The 18771-nt window shown below is 41.5% G+C and overlaps 1 protein-coding gene across 1 annotated transcript in view; it reads right to left on the minus strand.

Moving 5' to 3' along the window:
- The window catches only part of CEP290 (centrosomal protein 290), a 186737-nt gene that overhangs the window by 11535 nt on the left and 156431 nt on the right, over window positions 1-18771 (minus strand). The window contains exons 42-48 of the mRNA XM_088454395.1: window positions 17282-17437; window positions 14719-14842; window positions 8393-8527; window positions 6527-6613; window positions 5237-5401; window positions 4112-4234; window positions 606-778 (exon numbers count right to left, since the gene is read on the minus strand). Coding sequence (XP_088310521.1) covers window positions 606-778; window positions 4112-4234; window positions 5237-5401; window positions 6527-6613; window positions 8393-8527; window positions 14719-14842; window positions 17282-17437 — 963 coding nt within the window. The remainder of the gene's footprint in view (window positions 1-605; window positions 779-4111; window positions 4235-5236; window positions 5402-6526; window positions 6614-8392; window positions 8528-14718; window positions 14843-17281; window positions 17438-18771) is intronic.

The raw sequence follows: 18771 nt of genomic DNA on the forward strand, positions 1-18771 counted from the left end.
TAAATAATGAACAAGGATTTGTATAATTGGATAGAACAGTGGCTCCCAAACTGGGTGCCTCAGGGCACTTGCAGGGGTGCCTCGGGTTGGTGGGCCAGTACAAATAAAATTATTTTTAGTCCGTGTGATTGGCAGCAGCCAGCACAGGTTTTGCCTAACAAAATATATGTGGACAAAAAACCGCGGAGCCCCGTCATACACCACGTGACTGAACCTAAGGGTGAAATATAAACACAACTGACTTCATTTAAGTTTTGCTGAATTTCTCAATAAGGAACTTTTTCCCCAGGGGTGCCGTGGAAAATATGCTGATACTCTTGGTTGCTGTGATTCGAAAAAGTTTGGGAACCACTGGGATAGAATATAATTCAGTGTATTTATATTCAACACCACAATGATAACTAAAATTTCGGCTTTAAAGAAATATTGTATACAATCTCATGCATACAATCTCATTAAGCATTTGTCCAAGGGCACCTGGAGAACTGTTGAAGAATTAGATTTCTTTCTTTTTGTTTTGGTTTAAAAAACAAAATCTAGTACAGATCTACTAGATAACAAAATCTAGTTTTGAAGGTAGAAAATACTAAATGCTGAGCACATACTTGCTTACAACCACTGATTTCCACGCTTTGCTTTCTGCTCCTTCCAGCTGTGGTCCTCTGCTTTCTGCAAAGCTCAATTTATTTCTGGTTTCTTCTAAGTTTGTTGCCAATTTTTCATTGATAACCTCTACATTTCTTTTTGCTATCCTTAATTTTTCTGATGTTTCAGTTTCCTGCACATACAAACAAATAAATGCAATTAACTACACAACTCATAGAAAAATTATATTGATTTAAACCTGCTTATTGTTAGATGGATTTCCACATATAGTATGTAATAAAGAAAGGTCCCTTTTAAAATGTATCCCTTCTCAACCATAGGACATGGCTCCTCCCTTTGTCCAAGTTAAGGCACCCGTGTTTTCAATTACTGAGGACATGTTGGCAGCCTCTGTCATAATCTCTGAGCACCAAAGGAAATGGACATCGCATATGAAATAACAGCCAGCTGTGGCTATACAATCCAGAACCTTCTTTAATCTGTAGACAGATGTCAGATTTTTCCGTGATCAAAAATTAAGAGAGGGGTTGGCTTTTAAATAATCTGAAAGACAAAGGGATTCACTAAAGTATTAGTAGGGAACATGTAACGCTATAACTTAGAAAGCCCATCAGAAGGAAATATGCCACGCAAGATCACTTTGCAACACTGGTTCTACAAACCAACAAAAGCAGCAGAATAAAATAATTTTAATTAAAAAATTTGTACATTTTTTGTCAAATTTGTCAACATTTTTATAGATTATTTCTGTACATATGGATTTCATTGCTCTCCCCAGGAATGTTTACCAGCCGCGTGGCATAGCCAGGTGGGGCCCTTCGCAATTATTCGCATGCCGGGAAAAGGGGTATCTCCCTTACCAATCCAGCCCGACAGGTCTCAGTCAAAAGTGCCCATTATACAGTGCCCCATGTAGTTTTCTTCTTTATGCATTGCCCCCTGTAGCTTAACTTTGCCCTTATGCATTGCCCCCTGGCTGAAGTAGTGTCCCTTATGCAGTGCCCCCAGCCCAGCCCTTACCTTTACTTGCTGGCTGCTCCCGCTTCCTCGCGCTGACTGGATCTAACTAGATCCAGCAGGCGCGCGGGGCAGATTCCTCACATCGCTGATGACGTCACCCGTGCAGTGCATCACTGGGAACGCTGGCCTCTGAAGCAATCGGAGGCTTCTTTAGCCTTCGGTCACTTCAGAGGCCAGCGTTCCACAGCGGGGGTCGGCGGGGAAAAGTGCGGGGCGGCAGGCTGTTTCTGTCGGGCGATGCGCCCGCAAAAAACAGCCTGGGGAGAACACTGGATTTGTGTATACATTGCTGACAAAGATGCATTTTCAATCTGTACTATAATAACGCTATTGAAGCATTACCCACTTTTCTTTTCAGCTAGAATTTACAAATTCTTTCCTTTTGGGTCACTGCTCTCCGTATAGCATGTCATGTCATGGGGAGAATGTCAGTGCAGAATACACATTGAGGCTGATGTAGAGTTGGACATAACTTTTTTTTTTTTGTTTACTAAAAAGCGTTACACATCTGTATGTAGATGTGGTCACATTCTGCACCTGTAACTTTCACTTAAAGCAGCAGAATGTGGGATGGAGGGTTCGTACAAGCATTGACTGAGGGCCTGATTCAGACCCAGTCGCAAGCGCTGAGTGCTCGCAACAGGGTCGATGGTGGCCAGAGCGCATGCGCATGACTGAGCCGGCTCAGTCGTGTGCATGCGAGAGACCCGGATAGCGACGGGCAATCCGTCGCTCCGGGTCTCGCGCCAAAGGGGGCTTGCTGTCGATGTTGAGTGACAGCACGCCCCCTTTGGTGGGCGGGCCGGGGGGGGGGGGTGGCTGCCCAGATGGAGACGTTCCCATGAGAACGCCCGTCTGGGGGCGGCCCCACTGACATCACAAGTGATGTCAGTGGGAGAGCTTTCGGCTCTGTTTGAGCCGAAAGCTCCCTGGGACTTGCGGCCGCGAGACCCATCCACAAGGGTCTCCTCGCAAACCCGACAGTCGCCATGGTCTTGACCATCGTGACCATCATCCTGGCCGCTCGCATTAGCTGTGGGTGGCAACCCACAGCAATGCGAGCGGCCAGAAGGCCGCTCCATTAAAAAAAAAAAAAGCGTCCGGCTCTGAATCAGGGCCTGAGTACAGCCATGTTCATGCAAATGCGTCTCATGCAGACCACACAAAATACTGATGGTGATTGCTATCAGCAACTGTTTCTTATTGACTGTTTGCACCTTTATCCCTCCCAGATAGACTATTACTAGTGTGGCCGCTCTGATCTATTTGCATTGTTTATTTGATATTTGTAATAAGTCTGTGGCATTGACAAGCCATATCTTGCCTAATAGTAAAGCGCAATGGACTATGCGGGCACTAAATAAATGTTAATAAACTGTTAACTATAATGATACTGTTTCCTGGCATCAACCTTTGCATTTACTGTTTTCTCCAGTAAAAAAACCTGGCATATGTGCTACCATAGCAGAGCTGGATGCATCCCGATATATGCACATCTCAGGAAACTGTACTAAATGCGCCTTTTATACAGGGCTGTAACTGGGGTTTGCGGCTGGTACAGTTGTGTAGGGCCCTGGTGGCGGCATAGTCACTGCGACACAGCTCCTGCATGTGGCTTGCAGTGTGCCTGCAACAGCACCCAGACACTCCGGGCAGTTCTCTACTACCTCGAACTTCTGCCCCACCCCCTAGGTGTGACATAATGACACCATGGGTTTAGAGGGCGGAGATGGCATAGAGCAGTGTTCTGGCATTACTGTTATGACTATGTTTTTGAAACAAAATGTATCCAACTCTACATCAGTATCCTTGTACACAGACCCAGGTCTCAGCATGTCATGTAAAGAAGGAAAGGAACAATGTCCCATTCAACACATCTCAGAGGAGTATTCCAAAGCTTCTCTGCTCACTAAATGTACCATGCAACTGTGGAAAATCTGATGAATTATCAAGAATATTAATAGAAGTCTTAATAAACAAACCACGGAGAAATGATAAATACCAGTATTTTTTATAACTGCCACAGTGATTTATGTTAAACACATTTTCATGGGATTGCTGCTTTAAGGCATGAAGAATATAAGGTAAACATATATAGTGCCATTTAGGTTCAGGGCAATATGCTCATTTATGAACATTCCATGAGGTGCAAAATCTGCTAAGGACTACAGCACCAAATGCAAATAGTATCCAAATGGTAGTAATACTGCAAAGCTGTCTTGTACATGCAATGTCAGTAAATGAGCGTTGCTAGGAGCTGAATGTTCATCAATGGATTATGCGCAGAGAACTCAGCTCAGAAATAAATGATGTATATCTTCTGCGAAGCAGGTGCAGAAGCAATAGATACAGGCCCAATTACATCCATCACCACCTGCATAATTAGCCTCTATGCCATCTTGTTTACACTAAATTCCCTGAATGATTTAATTATATATGATGTTATAATTTAAAATGGTGTATGTCATGGGTACACGATTCATACCGATTTCAATTCTTTACGAAGTCTCTCATTCTCAGCAATGACTTTTTCCATGCCTTTGGTCTTTGCTTCATATCTTGTACTTAGCTGTCCACCTACATGGAGCTGCAGCTTATCAAGTTCTGACTAGGTGCAATAAAAGGAAAAATGATCACGTAGCACAGAGATGTATTAATGTAGTACATGTTACACATAACTCGCTTAAAGTTATTATTCTTTATATAAAATTGGGAAAAAGTGAGTTAAAACTATGGAGAGCACTGTAAAGGTAAGGCAATGATTTGGCATGCAAGTACAATACTATGACAGCTAGTCAGCAGAGGGAACTATTTTCTACCATCCTACATCTAGGTATATCTTCAACTAAATAAATGCCCTCATTACATTTCTTTTATGTTTGTTTGCTCACTGTACGCAACCATGTTCCAAAGCATATTGGGGTAGATGTATCATAGCCGCACGCATCGTGCCTCTATAACTCTTCCTGTCGCACCTATATACTGAGGCGAAGCAGGAAGCACTGCCAATGAGATATATGAACATCTCATCTGCCGGAATGGGGGATTGAAAACTCCCCCCTCCGGCGATCCCTGCCTGAGCACACAGGAGTTATGCACAAACGATATTGCGTATACACACTTAGCGATCGGCAGTACAATATGTCTGGCCAGAAGAACCAGCTGTGCTGTCATTATTACTGGTTCCTGTGGCCAGCATATGGGTCGTTTGTTTGATTGTGTGTACACAGAAGCAGTTGTGAACTATATAGCTGTGTGATATATCGCATATGCAGCACGGCTGAGGCAATATATCTGTGAAATAGGCACTGCCAGATGGTCAGGACAATATATTTATTGTTGGCTATATACGAATGAGAGATCGTCCATTTATTTATTCCTTAATTTTCCAGGGCAAACTTGTGGTTTCTCTAGTAGTGGTTGATTTATTACTCAGGATGTTCTCTGAATCAGCTAACATCCTGCAACTTAACAGAGAACACTGGTCACTATAGCTCCACAAATGACAGCATACATAGTCTTGCAGCTCAACAATAAATCAGGATCTAAAGATTGCATACTGTACGTCAGCATTTTAGTATACTTGTGAACAAAGTGAAAAAAAAAATACCTTAAGTCTTTCATTTTCCAGTTCTAAGTTTGAGAATTTTTCATTTGTTACAATGCCAGGGGCCTTTTTTAGTTCCTCGTTCTCTCTCTGTACTCTTTCAACCACCCGTTTCATCAGACCAATAGTCTTTTCCAGCTCTGGAATTGTCTTCCCGCTTCTTCCAGACTTAACACATGCATAAAACACATAGAATGATCGTATGCTCATACATTTATGCACAACTGATTTCAATTACATATGATAATTTTGAAAACTGTACTGTTAAAGCAGATACGTAACATTTTTATAAGTAGCTGTGTAGAAAGAATGCAAAACGGACAGTGTTTGGAGCCACCTTCCTTTTTTGGAGATACTCATGCAGAAAGCATAGTGCATACTAGCTGTGCTGGTAGATCAGCTAGGAGTACAGTATGTGAAAGTTAGGGCTACACAGTTGTGTAGTGGTTAGCATAGTTTCCTTACAGGAATAGGGTTACAAGTTCAATAGACCAGGAATTTTTCTATTTCATCTGTGTGGGTTTCTCCCAGTGCTTGTTTCCTCCCTCACTCCAAAAACATGCTGGCACGTTCATTGGCACATCTATATATAGCTAAAATGCTTGGGTGTGTAGATTTCAGTTTTCATAGATCTTCATTCAAAAATATGGCCTCCAAACATTTCTAGTTATATTTTAAAAAACTTGGGAGCGGGTAGTTATTTGTTTTCACCTTGAAACCAGTGGCGTCACTGCAGTCAGTGACTCCCAGTGTGCCAAACAGCCCCACTGCCCAAAAAGGGGGCGTGGTCTGTTGGGGGAAGAGGCATAGACTCACACCACATCTTCAGTATCATCACTCTGGGGGTGTGGCCAGCACTCCCGGAGATGCCGAGCTGCCCCCCTGAGACTCTCCACGCTATCGACTTCTCCACAGTGGCCGGGAGCCGTGCATGGCACAATAACATCACAGTGCAGCTCCCAGTCACTGAGGAGGAGCCTGAATATTGGTGTCACTGCCTCGGAGGGTGGCATCTGGTGCGGTCTGCACCACCATAGTGAAGCCACTGCTTGAAACCTAATATTTTCATTATCTTACTATGAGAAACACTATTTGCTCTTAAATGTATAAACATGTTCGAAATGTATTTTCTTCTTGGACTACCAATATCATTTCCACAAGTGACACATTCTCAAGTCAATCTCCAGAGATTTGCATTAATTCACACTCCAAAATGCTTTCCACCGTGTACAACATAGTAGAACATCCACAGATGATTGGGTGCTATGACAAGAACAGAATATCAGAACTCACCCCTCGCACATTTCCAAGTTTACGCTCCGCTTCCAGTTTATCTTTTTTGAGATGATCGCACATTTCTTTTAAATTAGTTATTTGATCCTAAAAAGTAAAATGTGGATAACATAAGTCATAATACTATTTGCTGTAGTGCTCACAGCAAGGTGAATAAATCAGTGCTTTAAAAGAAATGAAACAATTTTAAACGACTATATAAATATTTGCCTTATGTGAAGACAAAATATTTTCATGCAATATATTACACTACATATGATAAATTTGCATATCTATTTTATACAGGTGTTTAGTATAATATGCCACAGATGACCAGGGACAGCCACTTCATGTTTTAATAAACAGGTATATCTACAACATGGCTGCATTTAGAATTGTGCTTGCTTAGGCATAGTTAAAAAATAAGGCCTATATTAGTAATTATGGATCATCATTCATAATCACCATGGATTTTTTTTTACTTCACTGAATAAATATGTGGTTGTAAAGATCAATTTGTAATAGGTTAAAATCTTTAAAATAAAAGCAGCTAAAATCCATTTCTATGCTGAACCTTTCATTTTAGATGTATACGTACAGAAGTGAAGGTTATAGGTATTCATTAGTCAAATGTCACTTTACAGCTCAAATAAAATTGCTCAATTTTTTTCCTCCAGATAGTGTCTTTTCCCTCTCACATTTTTAACCTAATCTGCTGTGGTACTTACAAATCATACAGTACTTGCACACACTCCCGGTAGAGACGGGAGGCACTTGAAAAATCGGATAGAGCTCCCACCCACCTGGAAAACTGGGTAAATCTCCCGTAGGCTTGAGCCAACAGGCCAAGGTCGCCAACTTTCCAAGTGAAGTGGGCGGTACAGACAGCCGTTGACTTAAATCGCGTCATCGTGGCCACACTCCCTGCCTAATAATGCCAGTTGTCAGCATTGTATAGTGGGGGGTTGAGCTACAATGACGCAATCACATTGTCACATCTCCAGACCTGCCCTGCTCCATCACCCTACCCTCCCCAGTGCCTACCCGGCTAGTATGGTACAAATAGAGAATACAAATAAATAATAAAAAAAAATAAACAGGGCACAGGTAACCCAAAACAAGCAATAAGCTTCTGTACTTTTTACTGTAATTGAGAAAAAGACATTTGCTGCAGATCCTTAATGCACCCAGATTTAATGAAAATCCGCTATAACATGTAATACATGAATTGCAATGTAAATAAAAGACGGGAAAAAAAACAGGGAAAACAAAAAATAAATACAGAATAGTACAAATAAAATAGCATTTTGTATGGTAAAATAATTAAAGTTGTGATTGTTTGATTTATTGATAAAGCAGCAATCCCATGAACAAAATTATATTGGTAATTACCATTATTCCTTGTTGTTTTTTTTTAGGTTTCTACTTAATGATTTATAATTTTGCAGAATATCCAGTGTCATGTGACTACCATCACATGCATGTGACAGGGAGCAGAGAGGCTCTGGAGCTCTGTCTGCACTGTAAAATCCTCCCTTTCCTTCTACCATCTCTGTCTTCACATGACATTCTGAGAGTTTAAGTCTGATTTGCAGCCATATTTGTTTGCCCTCCAGAGAGATTTTGAAAAATATATAATGATTTCTGATACATCATAAATCAGATACATGCCTAAAAGGTGCTTAACTTAATATTTATAGAGAAAACAAAAACTATGGGATTGCTGCATTTAAAATTATTTTAATATTTTTATTTTTAGTATGTACAGTTGATTGGCTCTTGATTGCTGGTGTCGGCAAAGGACTAAAATAATTTGAGAATGAGCATACAAGCACAGCATGATATACAATCTGAAAAGAAAACTTCCATTTATAAATCCTATCATACCTTTAATCGTGGCAAGTCTTTGATAGCCTGTTCCAGTTGAAATTGCAGCTCAACATTTTCAGAGGATATTCTCAAATTCTCTTTCTGAAGTTCCATCTCTCTAACAGACTGATCTTCTGATCCTACACCTGATGTCTAGTGGGTAATCGTAAAAAAAAAATAAATACATATTCTAGAAAGCTTATTTAAATTGACACTCTTCTAAGTCATTGCACAATACATTGGGATAAAAATTATAGAAGCAACTGCTATAATATGACTAAACACCTAGTTATTGCTAATGGATAGACTTTATGTAACCTACTGCTTCACATAAAAGAGGATAATGTAGGGAGTATAGGAATACTCTCACACCTGCAGTTTTGCAATGTGGTTTGAACTCCATTCCAATTCATGGCAACTGTTTCTATAGACCTCCTTCTTTCCAGTCAGTATAACATCCAACTTATTTGCTTCATTGTTACTACACCTACAGGAGGGTTCCTGGTGACAAACATCTGCAGGAGTAGCACATTCAGTGCCAGCAACCAATCTGCATTCACTATAGTTTAAAGTATTGAGCTCCATCATGTCTTCATCTGTATGATGATGTTCTCCATTGTAATGTTGAATTTGATCTAATTCTTGACTTGTATTTGTCCTGCTTACTTTGGCTGATGTAGTGTCACAGGAATTCTGGCAATCATTACCATCATCAGAGCCCTGCTCATCGGTAGCTTGTATGCTTTCAAAACACGATGCACCGCCCAGCCCTGGAGTTGCTGTTGTGCTAACAGGAAGTGATATGTCGTTTAGCTTTGGAGAGGCTGCTACACTGGTGGACACTGATGCATCACATGACCGTGATGTTTCTCTGCTCACTGGCATAGGGGTGTTGCTCGCCAATGGAGTAGCATCTAGGGTTTTTGAACTTGGTGCATGGTCGGTTTGATTGTTGTAAATACATAATTCTTCACCTGTATCTGAATTTTCACTACTTGCTGTAGCAGAAACATGATCTGGATATAAAATGACTTGGCACTTATTGGAGGTGCCAATGTTATCGCCCTCGTCACCTGTTTTCGGTGTTGCACCAGGCAGCAATGATTTATCGGCTGAAGTTTTAAAATGCTCATCAAGATTCCCAGAATTGGCTTCCAACCTTTTTGTTTTGTTTTCCTTTGATCTTTTAAACAGGCTCCTCTTTTTATTAGCGAATATTGTATCTTGTGCTTTACAAGCTTCAGAAGCAAGAGAGAGAAGAACAACATTTTCTGTATCCTCCTCCAAACACTGATGTGACAGGCAGCATTGTTGTAGGCAAAGAAAACACATTAAGGCATAAGAAATAAACTTTATTGGGTACTGCCGGAATTTAATATCAATAACATACACCAGGGGTGGCAAGACTTTTGGACTCAGTGATCTACTTCTAAAACTAAAAACCTTTTGTGATCTAGCAAGCCCGAAAAAGGGGGTGAGGTTTGCAAAAAAGGGGGCGTGATCTCGCAGCAAGAGACGTGGGGGCTGTCCTGCCAAAATCACACATACTATCCCCAATTCAAATTACTCCACACAGCAGCACAATCTTATTCATATTACACTACATAGTATCAGTGGCGGATTTTGCCTAGGGGCTGCGAGGCTGCAGCCCTACCAGTAAAATCCGCCACTTCAGTGTAAAGTCACTGCAATTCGTGACACACAGTGGCTTCCTATTGGAAGCGCCACCTGCCAGTCAAATATATAACTGTCTCCTCCCCTGGGACTGCCAGTCCGGGCTGCTATTTACAGAGAGCGGCTTCCAGTGAAGGTAAGAGGTGGTTCACGTTAAAGGGGAGACTGTGTTAGCAGGGGAATATCGGGAGCACAGCGCTTGCTAGCGCTACACCCGCCGCATGTGCTGTCCACCTGAACACCCCCACATTACCAGGTATTCCACCTCCGAACCACTAAGGATACGCTACAGGAGCACTGCCGTGCAGCAGTGCTTGTGAGCGCTATCCGACAACACTTACCTCATCACCCCTTCACTGCTGAGCAAGACTGTCAGTTACTGCAGAACTGACAGTCGACACTATCTGCAACTTTACTCTGGAGCCCCAAAAGGAAATTCACATACAGCAGCATTTATTAGAAACAATGACAATGTCCTATATTCATTTCTGAACTCATTCCTCAACCATTGAATGTCATTCATTAAGTTACCTGGATTTATAAGACTTTTTTCTTTTGGCATTGACCATTTATAAATCCATTTATTCATTTATTATTTTTTGATTTTCATTTACCTTTTAAAGATTTTTAGACTTTTTTTTACAAATAACTCCCTATTTTATATACCTCCCACACTGTCATCCCTCCCCTTTCCTTCATGTTTCCCTGTAAGTATTTGTAAGTCTGTCTGTCTTTAATGTGAGCCCATTATTACAATAAAATCCCACAATTTAACTAGCAACAGAGTCTCTTTAAAGTTATTTTCATTTCACCATAAGACATTATTAGGACATATATGGTTTATGTCACATCTTTCTTTTCAAATATACTTAAACTCCAAAGGTGAGCGCTAGCTGCCCCAAATCAAATTCATATGTTAACCTAGGAGAGTGGTGACCTCACCAGCAATAGCTGCTCCCAAACCCACTCCGGTTCCATTTAGAGGAGCGCCTGATAGATAACCTGATAATCACCCAGTATGCATTATACAACTAGCCCAATCAACCCCCCAGTATGCATTATACAGCTAGCCTCATCTAATCCCCAGTATGCATTTTACAGCTAGCCCCATCTATTCCCCCAGTATGTGTTATACAGCTAGCCCCATCTAATCCCCCAGTATGCGTTATACAGCTAGCCCCATCTAATCACCCTGTATGCGTTATACAGCTAGCCCCATCTAATCACCCAGTATGCGTTATACAGCTAGCCCCATCTAATCCCCAAGTATGCATTATACAGCTAGCCCCATCTGATCTCCCAGTATGCATTATACAGCTAGCCCCATCTGATCTCCCAGTATGCATTATACAGCTAGCCTCATCTAATCCCCAGTATGCATTATACAGCTAGCCCCATCTAATCCCCAAGTATGCATTATACAGCTAGCCCCATCTAATCCCCAAGTATGCATTATACAGCTAGCCCCATCTAATCCCCCAGTATGCATTATACAGCTAGCCCCATCTAATCCCCAAGTATGCATTATACAGCTAGCCCCATCTAATCACCCAGTATGCGTTATACAGCTAGCCCCATCTAATCCCCCAGTATGCGTTATACAGCTAGCCCCATCTAATCCCCCAGTATGAGTTATACAGCTAGCCCCATATAATCATACAGTATGCATTATACAGCTAGCCCCATCTAATCACCCAGTATGCATTATACAGCTAGCCCCATCTAATCACCCAGTATGCATTATACAGCTAGCCCCATCTTATCTCCCAGTATGCATTATACAGCTAGCCCCATCTGATCACTCAGTATGCATTATACAGCTAGCCCATATAATCACTCAGTATGCATTATACAGCTAGCCCCATCTGATCACCCAGTATGCATTATAGAGCTAGCCCCATCTGATCTCCCAGTATGCATTATACAGCTAGCCCCATCTGATCACTCAGTATGCATTATACAGCTAGCCCATATAATCACTCAGTATGCATTATACAGCTAGCCCCATCTGATCACCCAGTATGCATTATAGAGCTAGCCCCATATAATCATACAGTATGCATTATACAGCTAGCCCCATCTAATCACCCAGTATGCATTATACAGCTAGCCCCATCTGATCACCCAGTATGCATTATACAGCTAGCCCCATCTAATCCTCCAGTATGCGTTATACAGCTAGCCCATCTAATCACTCAGTATGCATTATACAGCTAGCCCCATCTAATCACCCAGTATGCATTATACAGCTAGCCCCATCTAATCCCCCAGTATGCGTTATACAGCTAGCCCCATCTAATCACCCAGTATGCGTTATACAGCTAGCCCCATCTAATCACCAAGTATGCGTCACAGCTAGCCCCATCTAATCACCCAGTATGCATTATACAGCTAGCCCCATATAATCATACAGTATGCATTATACAGCTAGCCCCATATAATCATACAGTATGCATTATACAGCTAGCCCCATCTGATATCCCAGTAGTATGAATTATACAGCTAGCCCCATATAATCATACAGTATGCATTATACAGCTAGTCCCATCTAATCACCCAGTATGCATTATACAGCTAGCCCCATATAATCATACAGTATGCATTATACAGCTAGCCCCATATAATCATACAGTATGCATTATACAGCTAGCCCCATATAATCATACAGTATGCATTATACAGCTAGCCCCATATAATCATACAGTATGCATTATACAGCTAGCCCCATCTGATATCCCAGTATGAATTATACAGCTAGCCCCATATAATCATACAGTATGCATTATACAGCTAGCCCCATCTAATCACCCAGTATGCATTATACAGCTAGCCCCATCTAATCACCCAGTATGCATTATACAGCTAGCCCATCTAATCACTCAGTATGCATTATACAGCTAGCCCCATCTAATCCCCCAGTATGCGTTATACAGCTAGCCCCATCTAATCCCCCAGTATGCGTTATACAGCTAGCCCCATCTAATCATCAAGTATGCGTCACAGCTAGCCCCATCTAATCACCCAGTATGCGTTATACAGCTAGCCCCATCTAATCACCCAGTATGCATTATACAGCTAGCCCCATATAATCATACAGTATGCATTATACAGCTAGCCCCATATAATCATACAGTATGCATTATACAGCTAGCCCCATCTGATATCCCAGTAGTATGAATTATACAGCTAGCCCCATATAATCATACAGTATGCATTATACAGCTAGCCCCATCTAATCACCCAGTATGCATTATACAGCTAGCCCATCTAATCACTCAGTATGCATTATACAGCTAGCCCCATCTAATCACCCAGTATGCATTATACAGCTAGCCCATCTAATCACTCAGTATGCATTATACAGCTAGCCCCATCTAATCCCCCAGTATGCGTTATACAGCTAGCCCCATCTAATCACCCAGTATGCGTTATACAGCTAGCCCCATCTAATCACCAAGTATGCGTCACAGCTAGCCCCATCTAATCACCCAGTATGCGTTATACAGCTAGCCCCATCTAATCACCCAGTATGCATTATACAGCTAGCCCCATATAATCATACAGTATGCATTATACAGCTAGCCCCATATAATCATACAGTATGCATTATACAGCTAGCCCCATCTGATATCCCAGTAGTATGAATTATACAGCTAGCCCCATATAATCATACAGTATGCATTATACAGCTAGTCCCATCTAATCACCCAGTATGCATTATACAGCTAGCCCCATATAATCATACAGTATGCATTATAGAGCTAGCCCCATCTAATCACTCAGTCTGCATTATACAGCTAGCCCCATCTAATCACTCAGTATGCATTATACAGCTAGCCCCATCTAATCACTCAGTATGCATTATACAGCTAGCCCCATCTGACCTCCCAGTATGCAATATGCTGCGAGCGCCATTAGAGCACTCAGTATGCTGTTCTTGTAACAGAAGCAGCACCTTTGTCAGTGGGATTGCACTACAGTGAGGTTCCTGCCACAGTAACATAAAGCTGTGCTATAACTACTATGAACCTGTTGTAATATCTCCAAGCAGATACTCTGCAGAGGTTGAAGAAGGCCAGTAACTGGTGAGCTGCAGGCACTGAGATGGTGCACGGTCTGAAGTTGCATGTGATGGGGTAGAAGATGGTTTTACACGTGTGCTGGAGACACAGGCTGGTAATGTAAGCGTTGTTGTATAATAGTTGGTGTAATTATATGTTTTAGCCATTATTAATTACGATGCTATTGTATGTTACCTGCCAACACAGATCATCAATTCTCAAAAAATATTTGCTTCCCTCACAATGTGCTACAAAACTGCTGGCTGCTAAATATTGTACTTGGCTCCTAAATTTTTAAGAAATGTGTCGAGGCCTGTACTAGCCCCAGGTCCCCTCTCCTCTGTGGAGATCACAATAATGATGCCACATCGATTTTCAGATAGGGCAGAAGAGGGACTCTATCTCATTATCACTATAGTGCACACAATCAGGTGGCTGTCAGTGACAGGTCTCTGTACTGGGTGGTCCTTAGGATCAACTAGGAGTAAATGTATTACGTGGTGCACTAAAGCACAGTACTCCTTAAGAGAGTGCAAAGGGGTTAAACAAGACTGTATATACGTTATCCCAAATAATAACAGCTAGTCAATTGACAAACATTATACTTACAGAGGGCCTGGACAGATTTTCCCGTGAAATCTGATGTTCTAATGCCTGAAGCTTTTCTTGTAGATATCGATTTTTTAAGTGTAGGTCATCTACCACAGAATCACGCGGTAAAGCTTGTTTTGTTCTATGACCAAATAAAAAGAAGTAAAAGACTCTTCATTGAACATGAGAAACACTTTTAAATGCTGATAAAATGTTTTTTTATTTTTTTCAAAAGGTTCCCTTCTTGATTGACTAAATTCAACTTCTTTCTGCCCTGCTCTATAAGTTACTTTAATACAAAGTTAATGATAATAAATGTCCCCTGCTTGTGTGCAGCGGTTTGACCTTCCTAACCAAATTATTACATTGCTCACCCAAGTGTTATCCCTCTAATTGTTTCAAGAGTCTTCAGTACCCTCTGTTCTTCAGACATTAACCCAGCAAATTAATACCAGTGAAGCATTTAAGGTATTGGTCTTATACCAATTACAAGAAGAAAGGCTGATTTCTCACAGTGCGTATAACATGTGCAGTGACTTTATGGGCTCGATTTAGGAGGGTTAGAAAATATCATGATCAATTGTGTGACATTAATATCAATAAAAGATTACATTATATTGTATCAGTGCCAAATTACAAAAACTGTTGTATTGTGTTCATAAAATTAATTTGAATTTATTACAATTATATATTTCAGAAGAAATGTTAGGCAGTGATGCAGCAATGGAAAAGCTGCACTACAGCAACACTAGGTAGACAACTTGGGCCGGATTCAATTAGCCGCGCTAAAACGAAAACTTATCGCCGGAGAAGTTTTCACACTATTCATCAGTTTTGGTGCAATGTTTTTGCGTATTTTCACATTGAGCGCTCGCGTTTTTCGGCCTATCCAGTTACAAAAGACGTGAAAAACGCAGGTGTGCGATAATTGCGCATCGAGAAATCAGCGAAAAGTACACCACATTTTGGACAAATCGCTGTATATCCCATAAATAGCCTAACTGACATAGGAAATCAATATAGAAGTGTATTAATAGCCCTAATAAAAGTTTTTGGGGTTCTTAAAATGTGTCAAATTGCTGTTATATGCTTATTTGCATAAGTGTGGAAAAAATAGAGATTTTGCAAAAAGTTTTCACCTGCTCTGAGATGGTGGAAACTTTTTGCACATGTGAACAATTAGAAAAGTTCACACCTGTGAATGCTTTTCGGACCTAACTGAATTCCCCCCCTAGTATGTAGGGAATAAGATCATACTAGACTGGCAATCAGACTCATGCAGACTAGTTGATTTTCTCACATGCACTGGCTGTAGGTGTGCAATCGGGAAGCCGGCGGACCTAATCCTGATAGCCGGCTTCCCGACTGCTTAATCCCGGCGAGGGTTAAATGACTGGCGTCTAAATCTAGCGGTTTAGGGTTCCCGGGGGACTTAGGGTTAGGCACCCCCCCCCGGGAGGTTAGGTTTAGGCAGCAGGGAAGGGGGGGGTTAGGTTTAGGCACTGGGGGTGAATGTTAGGGTTAGGCACCCCTAGGGGAGGGTTAGGGTTAGGGGGTAGAATTAGGTTAGACAAAACTTACCTTGGACGATCGGGAATTCCTTCTCTGCCGGGATGCCGCTGTCGGGATTCCAACCACCGGGCTTAGGTCCGGCAGTATATCTACCGATTCCCTGGCAGTATATAGTATTCAATTGATGTATTGGCTGTCTGTATGCATTGACTGGCTGCACCTGCGTGCCCAACAATTGAGGCATATACAGAGCTGTTTGTGCTCTAAAGACTAAGATGCAAGGCCAGAGAAATAGTTGGGGGCACCTATATGGAGACACAGAGAGTCTTAAGGCAGTAGGGCAAATGCTCTCTATTCACCCAACCTGTTCAATTTTATTCTGTTTGGCCAGAATGAGATATCCTGGCAGCCGTACCATAGAAAACAGACACATTGGGGGCGATTCATATTGCGTGGGTGACAATAATTAATGAGCACCCAGTTTTGCAATTCAATTGTTTTAGGAGCTTATTAATTATCTCCCTCTTCATGCCTTATTAGTCCAGGTTTAGCCATGTAAAATGGCTAAACCCATCTAAAGTCCTGGTTAGGATGCGCTAACTGCAGTTAGGGCGCTATAATTACAGGTTTCTTTCACATTTTGCTTGCACCCTCCTGAGGATGCATGCAGAAATGCTGGCGCCGGTGGCTATCGCGCTCAGGTGGAGCAACAATTGAATTGCTCTGTCGGGTGCCTTAAAACAAAAAAGCTGTCGACTGAATAATTGAATCGCCCCCATTGGTTCATAAGTAATACACTGTCCAAATGTTACCCAGTAATAAGCTGGAGTAGCTTTATGTTCTCTACTTTTCAAGTAGTTCTCCAAGTCAAATATCAACAGCTGTTTAATTAAAAATGTTAAAAGTGTTTTCTTTCACATGTAAAAACACAAAATTAGATACATTTGTTTTGTATTTCTATGGTATACTACACTAACCACTATGATAACCAATGCAGCATTTTTCTATTTTATATTATATTTATATGAAAGCAAGCTTTGTGGACTTATTCTATTTAAATAACACATACCTCATGTAAGAAATTTCATTTTCTAAGTCAGTATTTTTTTTCCGGAGCTCTTCCAATTCTCTTTCTGATTCCACAGTTCGCACCCCGACTACTTGATCCACAGTCACACCACGAGTTTTGAGTCTCTTTTGTAATACCAATTTCTCTTGGTCGACTCTACAAAATAAAATCAGCATGTATCAGCTTTGTGCAATAAGAAAATGTACTAACTTACTGTATGCAAAGTAATGCTAGTCACAGTTAAAATATACATATACACTACAGGTCATTCATTTTAATGCAGCTTCCAAATCGTTGATTTTTAGGAAAGTAATGAACAAAAGAAGCAAGTTTGTGATGAATATATATTAAACATGTTTTGTACTCATACACATTGTTTACAAATAAATTGAGTTTTGATTTCCTTAAAATTTTCCCTCATCCCAGTATCTACCCATAGTGGCGATCACAGCAGTACAAACATGGGGCATTCTATCGGTCTACTTGTTTAAAGATTCAGCTCCAATTGCAGCCCACTTGTCGTGTAGTAACTCCCAAAAGTGATTTTGGCTCGTTACTTGAACATCTCGAATACACCTGTCCAGATGATCCCAAAGGAGTTCAAATGGATTGCAATCAGGACTCTGGGGTGACCAAACCATGTTCTTCAGCACCTGATGTCGTTGTTTTGACTGAAAGTACTTTTTGCAAAGACTGGAGGTATGTTTCGGGTCGTCATCTTGCTGTAGTGTGAAACCACGACCAATAAAGCAAGTGCAGGAATGGATGGCATGGAGCACCAGGATGTTGTGGTAGCATTTGTTTTCATTGTTTCCATCTCAACAATATTCCCAAGATTAGACCCTTTCTCACCCTGATTGCTACAAAAGCCCTCATCTACTCACTGATCATCTCCAGATTGGACTACTGTAACCTCCTCCTATCTGGTCTCCCAGACTCCTACCTCTCTCCACTCCAATCTGTCCTGAATGCTGCTGCTCGGCTCATCTTCCTCTCCAAACTTTCTACATCTGCCTCCTTTCTCCTTCAAGCCCTACATTGGCTCCCCTTCCCCTTCAGAACCCAATTCAAGATTCTTACACTCACCTACAAACCCCTCACTCAATCCTCTCCCATTTGCATCTCTGACCTCATCTACCTTCACACTCCAGCCCATTCACTTCGCTCAACAAATTCATGCGGTCTCTCCTGCCAACCGATTACTTCCTCCCACTCCCGTCTCCAAGATTTTGCCCGTGCTGCTCTCTATTGAACCTCTGGAACTCTCTCCCTCTCCCTATCAGACTCTCCACAAATCTTCAAACGGGCACTCAAGACCCACTACTTCATCAAGGCCTTCCAGCTCTCTTCCTACCCACTACATGCTCCTTCCTCCCTATCTACCCCATTTGTGTCACACCTGTTTGTCTGCCCCTCCCCTTTAGAATGTAAGCTCTGACGAGCAGGGCCCTCTTCCCTCATGTACTTCTCCTTATACTTTCTTGTACTCT

The sequence above is a fragment of the Taudactylus pleione genome, unplaced genomic scaffold (assembly GCF_031769625.1).
Source record: "Taudactylus pleione unplaced genomic scaffold, aTauple2 ptg000040l, whole genome shotgun sequence".
In the NCBI taxonomy this organism is placed as follows: Eukaryota; Metazoa; Chordata; class Amphibia; order Anura; family Myobatrachidae; genus Taudactylus; species Taudactylus pleione.